The sequence below is a fragment of the Ambystoma mexicanum genome, chromosome 4p, assembly GCF_040938575.1.
Source record: "Ambystoma mexicanum isolate Mex_15411 chromosome 4p, UKY_AmexF1_1, whole genome shotgun sequence".
Classification (NCBI taxonomy): Eukaryota; Metazoa; Chordata; class Amphibia; order Caudata; family Ambystomatidae; genus Ambystoma; species Ambystoma mexicanum.
In genome coordinates this window covers 1,221,482,407-1,221,501,416 of record NC_090927.1, presented here as the reverse complement: position 1 = coordinate 1,221,501,416, position 19,010 = coordinate 1,221,482,407, and the positions used below count along the sequence as shown (strand labels likewise).

General features: G+C 49.6%; 1 protein-coding gene across 4 annotated transcripts in view; it reads right to left on the bottom strand.

Annotated features, from left to right (window-relative positions):
* MAP4K3 (mitogen-activated protein kinase kinase kinase kinase 3) overlaps positions 1 to 19,010 on the bottom strand; it is a 2,398,077-nt gene that overhangs the window by 1,365,824 nt on the left and 1,013,243 nt on the right. For all 4 annotated transcript variants that reach the window (XM_069606874.1, XM_069606875.1, XM_069606876.1 and 1 more), the window contains exon 13: positions 17,387 to 17,465. In XM_069606874.1, the coding sequence (XP_069462975.1) occupies positions 17,387 to 17,465 (79 nt within the window). The remainder of the gene's footprint in view (positions 1 to 17,386; positions 17,466 to 19,010) is intronic.

Genomic DNA, 19,010 nt, shown 5'->3' with positions numbered 1-19,010 from the left:
GGCGGCGTCCCAGAAAGCAGCGCCGCGTGTGGGGCCCCCCTCATCCAGGACAGGGGGCCGTGGTTGTGTGTAGACGCGGGGGGCTCCAGCCCAGTCCGCACAGAAGGGGCCGATCGCACAGGCCGCCACCAGCAGGTAGTCCCGGGCCACCCCAACCGCGGAATCACGGGCGGGGGTGGTATCCGGGCCGCAGTCCCCCTCCTCGGAGCACCAGCGCAGGAGCAGATCACTCGGCCAAGGGGGTGTCTCTGGCGGTCCTCAGCCCGCGGCCCCCAAGGTTCCATCAATGCCGCACCTCCAGGCAGGAGGAACGGCGGGCAGCCGTGAGCAGCCAGGCCAGGCCCCACGGGGAGGCTGCAGGGAGCCGCCAGTCCAAGTGTCAATATAACTGGTGTCGGGCACCGATTCCGTCCCAGATTTCGACCACACAAGGGAGAGCTGGAGAAGCCGAATCGATTCAGAAGTGCTCGGAGAAGGTGTGGATTAGCGCCATACTCCTCGGCTGCTCAACAGCGCCCCCAGCGATTGTATTTTAGGACTATGGTGAGTGAGTACAGAAAGAGAGAAGAAGTAGTAAGAGGTCTATGTTCCTTCCACGGGGAGGAAGAGTGGGCGCATGTGAATTTAAGCAGATCCAATCATCAGAAGAACAAGTTCCTTACCAACTGGTAACGTTCTTTCAACTGGATGTTCCTCCAACGTATTCCACATCTTTGACATGGAATGTGCACAGCTGTGGACATTACATATCAAAGATGTGGAATACGTTGGAGGACACAATCCATTCGAAATGCTTTTACGGTAACTAATGCATGTCTTTTGATGCTTGTGAATCTGCTTAGAATCACATGCTGTGCATAGACTAGCGAGCAGTACCTGGAGTTGGAGGTGGCATGTGAGAAGGAACAGTAGTGAAAAGGTGTCTTAGTACTGCTTGTCCAACCTGAGAATCAGACCTAGAGTGAGTGTCTAGGCAATAGCGTTTTGTAAAGGTGTGTACAGAACTCCATGTTGCCGCTTTGCAAATGTACGAGAGGAACATTTGCAATGCATGCTATGGAAGCCCCAGTGCCCCGAGTAGAGTGAGCTCTAGGCTTGAAGGGCAGATCTCTCTTGGCAAGAGTGTAGCAGAGTGTGATGCAATTGACAATCCACTTAGAGATGGCTGATTTAGAGACAGGGTCCCCTTCTCTCCCAGCTGCCACTGAAACAAAAAACTGTTTTGTTTTCCTTAGTGGTTTAGTCTTTCTAGATAGTACATGACTGCCCTGCACACATCAAGTGTGTGTAGGCTTCTTTCTGCCAAGTTAGTGGGGTTCTGGAAAAATGTGGGCAGTTCTATTGATTGGTTCACATGGAGTTTTGAAATTAATATGGGCACAAATCGTGGGTGAGTGCGCAGAACCACCTTATCTCTGAATTGTGACAAAGGGGTCTAGAATTGAAAGGGCCTGTAATTCACCGACTCTCCTTATAGAAGTGACTGCCACTAGGAAGGAGGTTTTGTAAGTGAGTGCTTTGAGACTTGCCTTGTGTATAAGGTCACAAGGGGACCCATAAATCTGGTTAATACCACATTTAGGTCCCATCCTGGAGCCAGGTTAGAAATAGGAGGATGAATTCTTCTAACCCCTTCCATGAAAGCTTTAATTACTGGGATCTTCCACCAAGACACCTTTTGCTGGGACATGGACTAATTAGACCTTCAGGGAATTGTAAATTAGACCTGAGTCTAATACGCGAGTCAGATATAGTACAATATGAGTAGGAGAGCAGTCAATTGGATTGATGCTCTTGGAATTGAACCAGATGACAAAGCATTTCCATTTATTGGAGTAGCAATTTCTGGTGTTAGGCTTTCTTGCTTCTCAAAGTATATCCATGCATCTCTGAGGAAGTTTGAGATGGCCGAACTCTGAATTCAGGAGCCAGGCCGCTAAATTGAAAGTCTGCGGGCATGGATGAAGTGTCCCCCCCCCCACTTTTTTTTTTAAAACACTTTTTTTTTGGTTTTTACATCAATCAATCAACCTACAACATAACCAGCAGTACTTGTCATTATACTTAAGCATCATGTACATATTGTTAATCCTCTACCGCTTACCCTTTACCCTCCCCCAACTCAAGCTTACTCCACTTCATCTTCTGATTTATTTACCTCCGGGAGAGCCTGCCCTTCCGTATTCTCAAAGGTTTCCTGATCGCTTAGGCAATCCTGGGTGGAACCATACAATGTGGCCACTACATGTTTCCGGGCCGTCGGGGTTCCTGTTTCCTCCTCCCCTCCCCTGCTGGCCGCTTCCTGCCATACTGCCGTTTCGGCTTCGGTCCATTTCAGGAGGTCACACCACCAGATCTCTACCCTCGGTCTATTGCATGCTTTCCACCCCATGGCTATTCTACGCTTGCCAATTATATATGCCAAGTCCTTGAGTTTGCTCACATGCTTTGATTGGCGTGATCTAGGGAACCCTCCTACTATGCATGCCCATATTGATAAGTGTTTCCCCTTTGTTTTGAAATAGCATGTTGTATAGGCAGGGTAGTTTCATCGATGGAGAGAGTGACATCTCCATCAGATGGGAGAATCAGGGTTGGCGGGCCCTCATTGGGGCCACCAATATCATTGTGATTGGTTCCTGGTGCATCTTGCTCACATTCTCGTAGGGGAGTCAGAGCGGGGCGGTAAGGAGGGGCGGGGGGGGGGGGGGGGAGCAGCGTAAACGAAATTTCCCTGACCATGTTATCCAGAGACCGTTTGACCGTTTCCCTTGGATGGGTTCTGAGGGTACCTGGAGGAGTAATCTGGACATTGCGAGTTCTCCAGAGTTGCGAACAAGTCGATCTCTGGGAAGCCCCACTCTGTGAAAATGTTAGAGACGATGTCTACGTGTAGTCGCCATTCGTACTCTAAGGGTAGTGGGAAGTCTCTGCTGAGCATGTCTGCCAGAAGATTGAGTTCCCCTGGAACATGTTGAGACAGTAGGAACATCTTATGTCTGAGAGCCCACTTCCAAATGTTCTGGGATAGTTTGGATAGCCCTGGTGAGTAAGTGCCTCCTTGCTTGTTCAGGAAGTACATGGTCGTGGTGCTGTCTGTGAGGATCAGTACAGTCTTTGCCTGCAACTGTGTCTGAAAAGCCCCGAGGGCTTTGAACACTGCTAACAGCTCCAACAGGTTCATGTGGTTGGATGCTACTGCTAGGGACCAAACGCTGTGCGGGGTCTGCTGAGGGGGGTGAGCCCCCCCCACCCTGTGAGAGATGCGTCCGTCGTGAGACACGAGTCTGTCGTCAGAGTGGCTTCTACTGCGGGGGTGGTGAAGGATTTCCCCTTTAAGAGGTTTTCCCTGCACCACCAGTGCAGAGAGAGAGAACGAGGGCTGCCGAGACAACCACTAGATCGTCTCATTGTCCGCTGGCCTGACACCGCAGGCTGTTGAGCCACTCTTGCATGGGTCGCATGGGCAAACATGTGTGAGTGACCAAGTAAATGCAGGATGCCATCATCCCTAACAGTCGCATGGCCTTGCGTACCGTCACCTCTCGATTGCCTACATACTGAGGGATCTGAAAAAGCATGTTTTGAACCCTCTCGTTGGAGGGGAAGACAAGGCTGTCTTTTGTCTGAATTAGGGCCCCCAGAAATTGCTTGACTTGGCTAGGGTCTAGGCTGGATTTCATCTCATTTATGAAGAATCCCAGGCTGTAGAGTAGGTCTATCGTCTTTTGGGTGTTTGACAGGCATGTTCTGTAGAATTCCCCGGTTATGAGCCAGTCATCGAAGTAAGGATATACTGTGATGAATTGCCTGCGCAGGTGAGGTGCTGCAACTGCCAGTACCTTTGTAAATACTCTTGAGGCTGAGGCAATGCCGAAGGGGAGGACCTTGAACTGATAGTGTTTGTTCTCCATCATAAATCTTTGGTATTTCCTGTGTGCCAGCAACATTGAAATATGAAAGTATGCATCTTTCATATCCAAGGTTGCCATGTAATCCCCTTGCATTAGCAGAGGGATTACCACTTGCAGCGTTACCATCCAAAACTTTCATGGTTTGACAAATGTGTTTGCTGGGTGCAAGTCTAGCACAGGTCGCATGGCGAGATCTTTTTTGGGTACAAGGAAGTACATTGAATAATACCCTTGTTTACCTGTATAACAGGACGACTTCGATTGCACCTCTTGCAGCAGGATTCTGAGGTGTTTCGGTGTTAGACGTCTGGACTTCAGTAGACTGAATCGAGGTTGCCGGCTGAACTCTATGCAATAACTCTGGGTGACTTTCTTGAGAACCCACTGGTCTCTGGTAATACCCTCCCATGCGTATAGGAATGATGTTATCCGTCCCCCGACCGGGGATGTATGGGAGGGGACCCGGATCTGATAGTCATTTCTGACTGGAGGCCGGGGAGCCTCTACAGGTGGCATTGCGACCCCTTCCTTTTCCACAGCGTGGTCCTCTAGAGGGATACTGATTTGAGGCAGCAGACCCTTGTCCTGGGGACCATGCGTTACCCGTACCATATTGGTTATGTGGGGGACGAGAATAGGACAGTCCACTAAAGGAGCAGCAAGAACTTCCCATTCTCTGTTGAAAGGGCCTTTCAGTGATCTGGTTCAAAGATTTCAACGTCACCTCATCTACAGCCTTGCCAAACAGGTTAGAATCCTCCACCAGTTTGTTGAAGAGACGCTTGTGTCTCCCGTTTGAACCCTGTCTTCTTTAACCAGGCGTGTCATTTCAAAAGGGTACCCTGGGCCAGTGTTCTCCCTGTCTCCGCAGCAGCTAAGGTGTTTCTAAGGATGTTATGGTTTACTTGCTTAGCCTTTGCGAGACTCTAGAGGATGTTCAGCGCCTCCTGGAGGGGTTTAAGCGGCTTCACCATAGATTTCAACATAGCCGGAACTTTATGCGTCAGCGCGCTCTTAGGAGGCCTTGTGACTTTTGGTGCTGGCGCCCTTATGTGTAGAGTGCCCAGACGCATGCCATTTACGCGGTTGCGCAGATCCGTCAAGGCGGTACTGGGGGTTGTGTGTTTGCTTCTATGAGTTGCAGGTGCGTCCCTGTCGCTGGGGTAAATATTCCCTATAGCAGAACTATCATCCTGCCTGATGGGGCCAGGGACGGATAGTTTGGAGCTTGATCACTCCAATGAGAGGTTGACGGCATCCATATCGGAGCCACAGCGTCGACCGGAGCACCAGCCGTCAAAGTCTGTTCTTCGGCAGTGGTTGGGAAGTAATCGAAGGGGGGACAAATAATATATAAACAACTGGAGGTCGGGAAAGAATATCATTTAGCAATTTGTAAGAGCTCAGCATAAGGCAACTAGCTAGCTGGGCGGAAAAAAGCAATCTGAGGGACCTCAACGCGTGAGGGATTTTGGATACACTACACGTCACGTTAGGGATAGTGTTAAAGGCACGCCCCTTTCGACGTCCCCTTTCGATCCTCGAAAGACGAGATGCAATACTCTGCAGTTACCACTAGATAAATAATAATAATAATAATAATGTCAGACTATACGCACAGCATGTGATTCTAAGCCGATTCACAAGCATCAGAAATAGAAGTTGCAAAGAGCAATTACTAAAAACCATCCAAAACTCTTAAATGTTACAAAGTGAAGTTCCAATCAAGCCACTATAAGGAAAGACAAGCGGCGACACAGCTCAGTGTTTAAGTTGAGTAAGTCATAATGCTTGTTGTTTAAAGGCATATGCGCATCCAGATAAGATAAGTCTATTGCATTTTTAAGTAACCTTTTTGGGAGTATTTTCTTTATCATTTGCTGTCCAGTAGTTTTGCCAATATGTTTTTGAGGTGGGACCACTAGATTGTACAACTTTTAGAAATGGTGCCATTAGGTTTCTAGTGTTGGGAGTGTGACCATGTGCTTTACTGGACCCTGTAGAGTGGTGGCAGGGTCCTGTGCCAGACTTGGGGCAGAGGGCCTACCCGGGCAAATGATAATCATCCCAGCCCCAGAGCCTAAGAGGGGCAGTTGGGAAGCAGTCCCTGAAACCCCTTCACATTCCTTGAATGTTAAATGGGGGCACCTAAATCCAACACAATGTCTCTCAATACTGTTTCTGACCAGAGTTCTCTTTTGTTTATTTACAGCAACTCCCAGAAGGCACATAGATGCAACCAAGAAAACCTATACTGCAACCAGGTGAATGGATTAGAGAACAGAAATGGACTGGCCTTTCTCTTGAACAGAGATGAGACAACGAACAATCATCTCCAGGCTAATGTTGGGCCAACAGAAAACAAACCGTGAGAAGAGACTGCAGGAGAGCCACAAATATTCCCCAAACAGAATAAAACTCACCTGCACATTAAGAAATCCACAAGGAAAATGAGCCGCCCGAGCGCCTGGCTGTTACCTCACAGATGGAGACTGAAAAGGAGGTGGGCTGAGAGGGTTTTGTAAAGCATTGCACCTGTGTAACCTAGCATCTGTGAAAATACTGGCAGCAGATTGGACCACAGAGTCAGGTGAGCACTGTAACCAATGGAAGGAGGGGCGCGGGGGAGCTAGAAAAGTATAAAAGTATAGTGAATGAAAGACCAAATGTGTTGTTGGGGTGAGGTCAGGTGGGGACAAGGGCCAGGCGACTGGGCAGAACACAGACTGTGGAGCGGATTGCTGAAGAGTGCAGATGAGATAGTGTGTGAGGGAGAGGGGTAGGTGAGCAAGGAGGGGGATAGGGATGCAAGGAGAGGAGAGGGGCAGGGACGTAAGGTGAGGAGAGGGGCAGGGACGCGAGGAGAGGAGAGGGGCAGGGACGCGAGGAGAGGAGAGGGGCATGGACGCGAGGAGAGGAGAGGGGCAGGGAGGAGAGGAGAGGAGAGGGGCAGGGAGGAGAGGAGAGGGGCAGGGAGGAGAGGAGAGGGGCAGGGAGGAGAGGAGAGGGGCAGGGACGCAAGGAGAGGAGAGGGGCAGCGACGCAAGGAGAGGAGAGGGGCAGCGACGCAAGGAGAGGAGAGGGGCAGCGACGCAAGGAGAGGAGAGGGGCAGCGACGCAAGGAGAGGAGAGGGGCAGCGACTGTTAGGAAAGATTTCGTTATTGTAGGGAACTTTCCTTCCATGTGGCAACCCCTAAACTTTTTGCTATTGTTTTCAACCTGTTTTCTTGACTTTGCCAGAGAAGTGCAGCCTTCTGCCGTACTCCTCTGGGCTTTCGCTCCTTTCTTACGGGGAAACTGACATGCCCTTAAGACAGTCAGTACCGGGGAACGCTGTTTCCCGTAGTTTCTTTTATCGTGTCGCCATTTTAGTGCAACACGACACAAGAGGGCACTGTAAGCTAAGTTACAGCTCTCTTGGGTCTCTAGCCTTCTACAGACCCTAGACACTCTTGTAGGATGGTTTTTGGATCGGTGCAAGTCATTCAGGGACTGGGCTGGTGGCAGCGATCATTTGGTTTATTTTGAGCTCCTTTTGCCGTTCTGAGCACCTTTTTGCCGCGAACACAAAAGGGTGGCCCGGCTACCCAAAATGGCCGGACCACGAGGCTCCTTTGTCTCGTCCACTGTCCGTCTTGCTCCCTTTACCTTCCCCCGGGTCAGGCGACCCGGGGCCTTCCTTATTTGGGCATGTAGTTTCCCGCGAAACACGGTTGCTTTCGCGGGCTTCTACATGTCGTTTGAGTGCCCCCAGGATGTGGGCTGGGCTGTCTGGTCCCAATACACATCCTGGGTGCCAGAGAGTCTAGGGTGGTGTGAATGCCTGGGACCACTGTGGTCCGTGATTGGTCCACGTATGGTATGTGTGTTGATGAGCGGATCTCCCATTGGCTCCCCTCCGTTTTGGCGCGAAGGGAACCGTGGATAAGAGGGAGCTGGAAACACCACTACCAGGTCGATCTCCTGAGTTCTTACGAACCCAGGGATACAGGAGCCAAGTATCCTGCGAACACGAGGCTGGACCGAGGAATCGCTGGTGACCCCCTGAAGAACTTCTGCTCCTCATTGCTGTCGTCCGGTGAAGCCCTTTCCACCTAAGATCGAACCAGAAGGCCTGTACTGGCGCTTCGACCTATTGGAATAGCAGGACCAGCTATTCCCGGCACCTTCATCAACTCCTGCCGTAAGCCTTCGGAAGTGTCTCTGGGCCATCCAGTTGACTGACCAGCTTACTAAGGAGCCCTGCTCTGTAATCGCCGACAGGTTGGGTGGTATTCTGAGTCCGGGGCACGCTCACACGCTTCGTTTGCTTAGCAACCCTAAGCTAGAGGTGAACGGTGCTCGTTTGGCTTGAATACACCCGGCCGTTCCGTTGCCCTGCCGTGGCGACAAAACTGTGCAGGATTCTTCGATCGGGACGTCTTTTTACTCTGCACGACGACGAGACGTTCCCTGCTCTTCAGAACCTGCCAGAAGCTGCATCTATCGAGGAGAAGCTCGGGCCTGCTTGCTTCGGGGACCGGTGAGTAGATTAGCTAGGATCTGGTCGCCCTCCTGCAGTGCCCCTTGCTTTTCCCCGCTGTAAATACAGCATCCCTTGTCCGTACTCGCGCCCTGCTCCTGCCTCACAGTGGAGGCTGCGCTAGAGTCGCGGACCGTGTTCTCCTTCATTAGGGCACCCTACAGAGCTGTCCAACGTCCTCCGAAGAGCTTCACCTTCTGCCCATTGGCACCGGCGTGTGCAGGTACTTTTGAGCGCTAGGCTCCACTCTTCGTAGGGATTGGACTACCATCCAGTTAGGGGCCTCAGAAGGCGGACATATCACACGCATTGGTTCGCACTGCCTGTTTTCCTTCCCCTGCAGGTGGATAACATATTTCGTGCTGCTAATGCTGTGAAACTGTGTATTCTGTATATATATTGGGTGGATAGTGTATGTGTTGGTTTAATATCGTTGTATATTGCTGCTTTTACTGTGGTTATTAGTTTCAAGGCCTTATAATAAATGTGTATCTATTTTTGATATAAACAACTGTTTGGAGTAGTTTGTAAGCGCCCTTGCTTTGTGTGCTCACTGCGGGCTTTCAGTCACCCTCACCCCTCTTGAGACCTAGTCTTGACCGCCGCGATCGCTACCTTGATTGGTCTGGCTTGTCCAGAGGTTACCCTGTTCCAAGTAATTAGGTTGGCCTTCTGAACTTCTGCGCCACCAGGACAGAGTTCGGAAATCCGTCTTAACAGATTGGTGTACAGCGGTGGGATACGACTGAAGGTATCCAGTGTTGCGCACGAGCTAAGGCGTTTTCAGGTTATTCCAACCAGGACACGCAGTAAAGTATTGAATATAACGTTAAAAAGGCCATAGTCCTATCAACAGTATGGAAACGAATACTTTATTAACCTTAAATGCTTCGAAATCTGAAACATTGAAGAAGATGTGTGCGGAGAGAGGGGTTTCCTCTCAAGGCACTAAATTGGAAATGATCCAGAGAATCGTGGCGTGGCAAGAAGCGCAGCTTGACGCTATAACTTCCGAGGACAGTGCAGAAGGTGGTGGGGCTGCTCTCACTGGCAGAACCGACGGTTCTGCCGCTGCACTGATCCATCACGACCACGAGGACAGGGAGGATGTAATGTCTAACGTTTCCTCTGCCAGTGTTGATGGGGAGGCTATGCTTGAATTCAAGAAGCAAGAGCTGCGGTTTAGGCAGCAGGAGCTTGAATTCAGCATAGCCAAACTGAAAATCGACCAGGCAGAAAAACAAAAAGACAGGGATCACCAGTTGGAACTGGCCAAGCTTCAGTTCGCAAATGGGTCCAAGGGTCCTGGACATGGTTCTGGGGCTTCCTCTCATCCACGGTTTCCAAAAGATCTGCTCAGTGTGTATGAGGAACGAAATGACATTATGGACTGGTTAAATGCGTTTGAGTATGCATGCGAGGTTCAAGAGGTTGATAATGCGGATAAGGTTGCATGGTTACTCAGCAGACTGCCCCATTCTGGTTGCAGTGCCATTATGGAAATGTCGAAGGCTGAGCGCGCTGATTTTGCAATGTTGAAGCAGACTCTAATTTTAAAGTTTGGGAAGACTCCGACCCAATATTTGAAAAGGTTTAGAGAATATAAGAAAAAGGAAGGTGGTACTTGGGTGTCGTATGTAGCTGAGTCCCTGAAAAACTTAACTGGCTGGGTTGAAGGTTATAAGGTTTCTACCTTCGAAGGCATGATCAATCTGGTCATGCTGGAACACATTTTTGCTTCTTCTTCCCCGGAGCTTAAGCAGCATTTGGCCGATTCGAAGGAGATAGATCCTAAGAAGCTGGCCATTGCAGCAGACTTATGGGTGTCACATTGAGTGTCCCATAAGGACAAAACTCATCCTGGTAAGCAGGAGGAAGGGAAAAAGTCCAAAGATATGGAGGGTGGGGAATCTGCTAAATCTTCTTCCCATAAGGGCCACAAAAAGAAAAATAAGGGTAAACCATACGAGAACTCACAGGGTAGTGGAGGTTCGCCTCCGAAACAGAACTCTGGTTATAATAAGCCTCCCTACGTAAACAGACCCAATGGGGCTTGTTTTTCTTGTGGAGCAACTGACCATGTGAAGGGGGATCCCCGTTGTAAGGTTAGACCTTTGGGGGTCCACTCCGCTAATCTGGCCTTCTCCTCCTACGAGGAAGAAGAGATTACAGGAGCATCCTTCTCCTCAGACTCATTTCCCAGCGGAATAGAGGCTGAGGTAGTTTTAGTGTCCCTGGGTTCCTGGGAGCCTAAAGTCGCAGAGGCGTATGCTAGGATTCCGGATAATACCAAGCACTACTTTAAAGACAGTGTGCTGATCAATGGAGTGGATACTCCAGCTCTTAGGGATAGTGGGTGCAGTCGAACTGTAGTGGATTCTACCTTGGTAGACTCAGAGGAAGTTGCCAGAGCTACTCTGATGCCCACTAAGTTGGCTGACGGCCCCCTCCGTATGTTTCCCGTGATCCCTGTTAATCTAACTTTAAATGGTACAGCAGTTAGGATTCCAGTGAGCATTCAGAGAAACGTCCCGGGAAAGGTCTTGTTGGGCAATGATCTCAGAGCTCTAGGGCTCGTAGGAGACACTGCCGAAAGACCCTACACACGGTCTCAAGCACGGGCAGCATTGGCCAAGTCCAATACGCCGCCCCAGCCGAAGGGGAAACCCAAGGCGAAAGGAGTCAACAAGTCCCGACGGGGGAAAGAGAATATTCCCCCGAGCTCGCCTACCACTGCGGTGGAGGGAGTTGGTCAATCGCCCGAGCCTGACGAGGAGGTGGCGATGCCTGAAGTGTTCGACCCCAACGACCATCCTGAACTAAAAGACTTGTTAGTTGAAGGAGGTCCTGATAGGGACGACTTCAGTAAGGGCCAACGTGAGTGCCCATCTCTGGAAGGCCTAAGGAGACAGGCCTGCTCCCAGCTTGAGGGTGAACCTCCTGGGAAGCATCGGATTTATTGGGAAGGTGGACTCCTGTACAGTGAGCCCACAGAGTCTACAGAAGGAGACCATAGGAGGTTGGTGGTTCCCCTTTCTGTTAGACCCTTCCTCCTGCAGTTGGCGCATGAAGTTCCCCTTGCTGGTCACCTTGGTATGAAGAGGACCAAGCAAAGGTTATCCATGCACTTCTACTGGCCCAAGATGGGGGTGCAAGTAGAAAGTCACTGCAGGAGTTGTGCCTCCTGCCAGTTGTCTGGTAAGGTTGGCGCGACAATCCAAGCTCCGTTGGTACCGCTCCCAGTTGTGGGGGTACCATTTGAAAGGGTAGGGATCGACATCGTTGGTCCCCTTGACCCGCAAACATCCTCAGGCAATAGGTTTATCCTGGTGCTGGTCGACCATGCAACCAGGTATCCTGAGGCCATCCCATTAAAGACTGTAACTGCCAAGTCAGTTGCAAAAGCTTTACTCGGCATATTTACTAGGGTTGGCTTCCCTAAAGAAGTTGTGTCAGATCGTGGCAGCAACTTTATGTCGAAGTATATGCAGGCTATGTGGAAAGAATGTGGGGTCACCTACAAGTTCTCTTCTGCATACCACCCCCAGACCAATGGTCTGGTGGAGCGTTTCAACAGAACGCTAAAGAGCATGATTGGGGCTCTGGAGGAGCCCCAGAGAAGAAAATGGGATCTTCTTTTACCATGCTTGCTGTTTGCCTACAGAGAGGTACCACAGGAGGGTGTTGGCTTCAGCCCCTTCGAACTTCTGTTCGGTCATCCCGTACGGGGACCCTTAGCCATCGTCAAAGAGGGATGGGAGATGCCCACTCCCCCTGTTACTACCAATGTAGTTGACTATGTGCTAGGGCTCAGAAAACGGATGGTACTCCTGATGGGCTTGGCTAGTGAAAAGTTGAAGGCAGGACAAGCGCTGGTGAAACATTGGTACGATCAGAAAGCTTCCTTAATTCACTTTACCCCTGGTCAGCAAGTCCTGATCATGAACCCTATAAGGCCTCGCGCTTTACAGGACAAATGGTCAGGCCCTTACACAGTGGTGGAGCCCCTGGGTGAGGTGAACTATTTAGTGGACCTTGGAAGGCCTGGACAGGCTCCAAAAGTGTTCCACGTAAATAGGCTGAAGGCTTTCGTCCCAAGAGTCGAAATCGCAGCACTGCTACTGGCGTCAGACGTTGAGGAAGAGGAGTCAGAACCTCTCCCCGACCTGTTCCAAAGCGGTCCTTCAGATAGCTCCGTTGAGGGTGTCCGAGTGGCCCCTCACCTGACTTCTGATCAGCAGGCTGAGGTGAAAAGTTTGCTTAGGCAGTTTTCCCCCCTGTTTTCACAGTCGCCTGGTTTGACACCTTGGTGCAAACATAACATTGACACAGGAGACAGTGTACCTACCAAAAGTAGGGGATACAGGATGTCGGATAAAGTACGGTCTTATATTAAGACCGAGGTCAACAAGATGTTAGACCTTGGGGTGATTGAACCCTCTAGTAGTCCTTGGTCCAGTCCTGTGGTATTGGTTCCAAAGGCAGGCACTTCTGAATTGAGGTTCTGCGTGGATTACAGGGCTCTGAATGCTGTCACCAAGACAGACGCTCACCCCTTGCCTCGAACTGACGAGCTGGTGGATACCTTGGGTGCCTCCAAGTACCTCAGCACGTTTGACCTGACTGCGGGCTATTGGCAAATAGCTTTAGCAGAACATGCCAAGGAGAAGACAGCATTTTCAACTCCCGACGGGCTTTACCAATTCCGGGTAATGCCGTTCGGATTGAAGAATGCACCTGCCACTTTCCAGAGGCTTGTGAATCATGTGTTGAATGGGTTGGACGAATTCTGTCTTGCATATCTGGACGATATAGCAGTTTTCAGTGCCACCTGGGAAGACCATGTGAAACACCTCGGGATTGTGCTCCAGGCTCTTCAGAAAGCCCACTTGACCATAAAGGCGAGTAAATGCCAGATTGGACAAGGCTCAGTGGTTTACCTTGGGCATGAAGTAGGTGGAGGAAGGATACAGCCTCTCCCCAGTAAAGTACAAGCAGTACAAGACTGGCCTACCCCCACTACACAAACCCAAGTGAGAGCCTTCTTAGGACTCACGGGTTATTACCGCAATTTTATGGCAGACTATGGCACCATAGCTGCTCCTCTGACTGCCCTCACAACTCCGAAGAAACCCAAGAAGGTAACTTGGACTGACGAGTGTGAGAAGGCCTTCAATGGCTTGAAAGACTCCTTGTGCCAGGCCCCTGTGCTCAGGGCCCCTGATTATCAAAGACCTTTTATCGTGCAGACGGATGCCTCTGACACTGGGATAGGAGCTGTACTATCACAAGTAGATGAGAAGGGTAAGGAACACCCTATCGGTTTTATTAGTCGCCAGCTTAAGGACAGAGAGCTCAGATGGTCCACGGTAGAGAAAGAATGTTTCTCTGTTGTGTGGGCCCTAAGGAAGCTGAGGCCCTACCTCTATGGGACCCACTTCACTGTGCAGACTGACCATAAGCCGTTAAAGTGGCTAATGAACATGAAGGGGGAGAATCCAAAGTTGCTTAGGTGGTCCATAAGTCTACAAGGCTTCGACTTCACTATTGAGCATAGGCCAGGTGTCCAACATAGCAATGCTGATGGGTTGTCCAGAATGTTTTACCGACCTGAACAAGAGACTCATCCAGGGGTGGATTAGTTCCCCCTGTCCATAGTCTGGGAGGGGCGAGTGTTAGGAAAGATTTCGTTATTGTAGGGAACTTTCCTTCCATGTGGCAACCCCTAAACTTTTTGCTATTGTTTTCAACCTGTTTTCTTGACTTTGCCAGAGAAGTGCAGCCTTCTGCCGTACTTCTCTGGGCTTTCGCTCCTTTCTTACGGGGAAACTGACATGCCCTTAAGACAGTCAGTACCGGGGAACGCTGTTTCCCGTAGTTTCTTTTATCGTGTCGCCATTTTAGTGCAACACGACACAAGAGGGCACTGTAAGCTAAGTTACAGCTCTCTTGGGTCTCTAGCCTTCTACAGACCCTAGACACTCTTGTAGGATGGTTTTTGGATCGGTGCAAGTCATTCAGGGACTGGGCTGGTGGCAGCGATCATTTGGTTTATTTTGAGCTCCTTTTGCCGTTCTGAGCACCTTTTTGCCGCGAACACAAAAGGGTGGCCCGGCTACCCAAAATGGCCGGACCACGAGGCTCCTTTGTCTCGTCCACTGTCCGTCTTGCTCCCTTTACCTTCCCCCGGGTCAGGCGACCCGGGGCCTTCCTTATTTGGGCATGTAGTTTCCCGCGAAACACGGTTGCTTTCGCGGGCTTCTACATGTCGTTTGAGTGCCCCCAGGATGTGGGCTGGGCTGTCTGGTCCCAATACACATCCTGGGTGCCAGAGAGTCTAGGGTGGTGTGAATGCCTGGGACCACTGTGGTCCGTGATTGGTCCACGTATGGTATGTGTGTTGATGAGCGGATCTCCCATTGGCTCCCCTCCGTTTTGGCGCGAAGGGAACCGTGGATAAGAGGGAGCTGGAAACACCACTACCAGGTCGATCTCCTGAGTTCTTACGAACCCAGGGATACAGGAGCCAAGTATCCTGCGAACACGAGGCTGGACCGAGGAATCGCTGGTGACCCCCTGAAGAACTTCTGCTCCTCATTGCTGTCGTCCGGTGAAGCCCTTTCCACCTAAGATCGAACCAGAAGGCCTGTACTGGCGCTTCGACCTATTGGAATAGCAGGACCAGCTATTCCCGGCACCTTCATCAACTCCTGCCGTAAGCCTTCGGAAGTGTCTCTGGGCCATCCAGTTGACTGACCAGCTTACTAAGGAGCCCTGCTCTGTAATCGCCGACAGGTTGGGTGGTATTCTGAGTCCGGGGCACGCTCACACGCTTCGTTTGCTTAGCAACCCTAAGCTAGAGGTGAACGGTGCTCGTTTGGCTTGAATACACCCGGCCGTTCCGTTGCCCTGCCGTGGCGACAAAACTGTGCAGGATTCTTCGATCGGGACGTCTTTTTACTCTGCACGACGACGAGACGTTCCCTGCTCTTCAGAACCTGCCAGAAGCTGCATCTATCGAGGAGAAGCTCGGGCCTGCTTGCTTCGGGGACCGGTGAGTAGATTAGCTAGGATCTGGTCGCCCTCCTGCAGTGCCCCTTGCTTTTCCCCGCTGTAAATACAGCATCCCTTGTCCGTACTCGCGCCCTGCTTCTGCCTCACAGTGGAGGCTGCGCTAGAGTCGCGGACCGTGTTCTCCTTCATTAGGGCACCCTACAGAGCTGTCCAACGTCCTCCGAAGAGCTTCACCTTCTGCCCATTGGCACCGGCGTGTGCAGGTACTTTTGAGCGCTAGGCTCCACTCTTCGTAGGGATTGGACTACCATCCAGTTAGGGGCCTCAGAAGGCGGACATATCACACGCATTGGTTCGCACTGCCTGTTTTCCTTCCCCTGCAGGTGGATAACATATTTCGTGCTGCTAATGCTGTGAAACTGTGTATTCTGTATATATATTGGGTGGATAGTGTATGTGTTGGTTTAATATCGTTGTATATTGCTGCTTTTACTGTGGTTATTAGTTTCAAGGCCTTATAATAAATGTGTATCTATTTTTGATATAAACAACTGTTTGGAGTAGTTTGTAAGCGCCCTTGCTTTGTGTGCTCACTGCGGGCTTTCAGTCACCCTCACCCCTCTTGAGACCTAGTCTTGACCGCCGCGATCGCTACCTTGATTGGTCTGGCTTGTCCAGAGGTTACCCTGTTCCAAGTAATTAGGTTGGCCTTCTGAACTTCTGCGCCACCAGGACAGAGTTCGGAAATCCGTCTTAACAGCGACGCAAGGAGAGGAGAGGGGCAGCGACGCCAGGAGAGGAGAGGGGCAGCGACGCGAGGAGAGGGGCAGCGACGCAAGGAGAGGAGAGGGGCAGCGACGCCAGGAGAGGAAAGGGGCAGCGACGCCAGGAGAGGAAAGGGGCAGCGACGCAAGGAGAGGGGCAGGGTAAGAGGTGCAAGGAGAGGTGGGATCATGAGGAGGGTGAAGAGAGGTGGGAAGTTTGCAAAGAACATTGAGAGACAGAAGGGTGGAGAGGAGAAGAAAAAGACCAGAGGGTGCAAGAGAAGGAGAATGGAGGGTGAAGTGTAAGCAATAGAGAGATCAGGGGAAAGATAGGGGGGTGGGGGGGAGTACATGCATGAGATTGGACCTGTGTGTCTGTTACCAGCACAAGAAAATCATAATTCCTACTGAGAAATTCTGGTGAGTGTTAGGTTAGGGACCACTTGGACCAGGGGTCTGCAAACTTTGGCTCTCCAGATGTTTTGGACTACAACTCCCATGAGCACAAGGCAGCATAGTCCATGCTGAGTGATCATAGGAGTTGTAGTCTAAAACATCTGGAGAGTCACATGTGGAAGACCCCCGGAGGGAGTCGGACAAGTCATTTGCCTTTCGGTCCATACCTGTAACTAGCTTGTAAGAAGTAGGGTTGGTCAAGGTAGGGAACCCCTTACTAACATTTTGGTCATTTTTTTTTAAACCTTGAACCATATTCTGGAGTGTGGGAGCTATGTAGCACATCTGTGACACAAACACAACTATTATCTAGTATTTCATAATCAGCAGAGGAAACAATCTTGGACACAACAGAAAGTCTGACCACCACATTGATTTGGCCGTTGACAAGACTTAATTACTATTTGTACACATCAGGTCATAATAAGAAAGATGACTCACTTAAGTCAAATATTCTTGACAACCAATTCTATTTTTTAACCGGACACACCCACACCAGATATGACTAAACCAGCATCACCCTAGAACCATGTGATTGATACACTTGATAGAAGTATCAAGCAGGTATATATAAATATAGCGTTGAATACATTAAACTGTAAATCTCAGTTGCATGGGCAAATATTTATTTAAGGGCAACACTGCCACTCAACCCACAAAAAAGTACTTTGGGCCACAATTTAAATTCTGCACAAAGAATACTGAAAATTCTTACAGTTTATTTCAGAGCGTGTTTTCTCTTCTCTTACACTTCTACTTGTTGAATGAATTCGGTGTGGAACAGCGACAGGTGGCTACAAAAACAGGATAGTCATGAGCGTTTTCAAATGCTTGAACCCCATACATGTATAACAATGCATTTCAGATGAATATTTAAAGAAAGCTAATTTTGAAGACAGAAAACAAACTTTTTAACAAGGCTTTCACTTACACAAGTAAAGAACAAAATCCTATTAGGAAATAGTAAAGGATCCAAATGCTCAGATCTGAACGGCACTACTGCAAATGCACCCCAACAGCAAAAAAGGGGGAAATTGTCCTCAAAGTAATTTACGTCTGTGTGGCCAGTTGAAAATCTTTAACGTTTTTAGTAAATATGTAACTTCATTTATTTAGCTTCTTTTCAAGATTAAATATCGTTTCAGACATTTAAAAGTGTTCTCGATCATTGAGTGATCAATATGAAACCAAAAGGTCCACAGCGTGTTCAACAATTTACACCCAATTCTTTCCTTACAAATTAACTGTCACCAGTGCTACATTGCTTTCTTTGAACCCTTTACGGTTCTACTGTCAAACAAAAGGCCAGCATTTGTTGTGCATGAAGACAAAACAGTCTTACTGAAATAGCAAACATACAGAGCAAGCAGAAAGAAGGATGCCAGAGAGGTAGGTCATTTCTTATTGTAATGGCTTCCTTCCTCAAACAGATTAATTATCTATAAAAGACTCCCATAGCAGTACGTAGACCAGGACGAGGGAGGATACCAAGGACTCTACCTATACCAGAAAGCTCTGAGTGTCCTGTATTGACTAGCAATCCAAACAGTAATGTTTGCCGAATGTGTACAGCGAGTCCCACAAAGCCACCTGACAAATGTCCAGAATAGACCTCTGGTCTGATCAAGTGAGCTCCGAGACCTTCAGGTGCATCCTTTCCAGCCAGGTCGTAGCATCCTGGAATGCAGACGATGATCTAACTCCAAAAGGGTCTGTTTGGTCACAGCCTTGCCAGCACGGACACCAGCATAATCCAAAAAAAGACTTGTCATCTGTCCTTTCATGCCTTGTCAGAGCGACATAGCTGATGGCCCGCACAGGGTCAAGGCGATGTAATCAGTCCTGTTTCTTGGAAAGATGGGACAGAGGGGGAAATAAAGGCAGGAAGACTGTTCTGTTGAGAGAGGTAGAAGTCTGAGACCACCTTCGGAAAGAAAGATTCCCTCACTCTCAACGTCACCTTCTCCTTGAAAAAACCAAATAAGGTGGTTTAACAGACACCACCTAGAGCATACTTACCAGTCTAGTGGAAGCGATGGGCACCAGCAAAATCCCCTTAAGGGAGGACAACCTTAAAGAACAAGAATACAGGAACGCAAATGGAGCACATACAAAAAGTCAACACTAAAATTAAACCCCATGCTAGAACAACAAACTAGCATGGGTGAAACTGGTTGTACAAGTCCAGCAAAAATTGCATAACAGTGGGGATTTTGAAGAACCAAAATTGCAACACGGTTCACTGTGCCAATCTGCAGGCAACGGAAAGCAAAAAAAAAACAGTAAAGTGGATGTGGGACGAGTAAAAGCATTCATATCGCTCTCCCAGCACCGCGAGT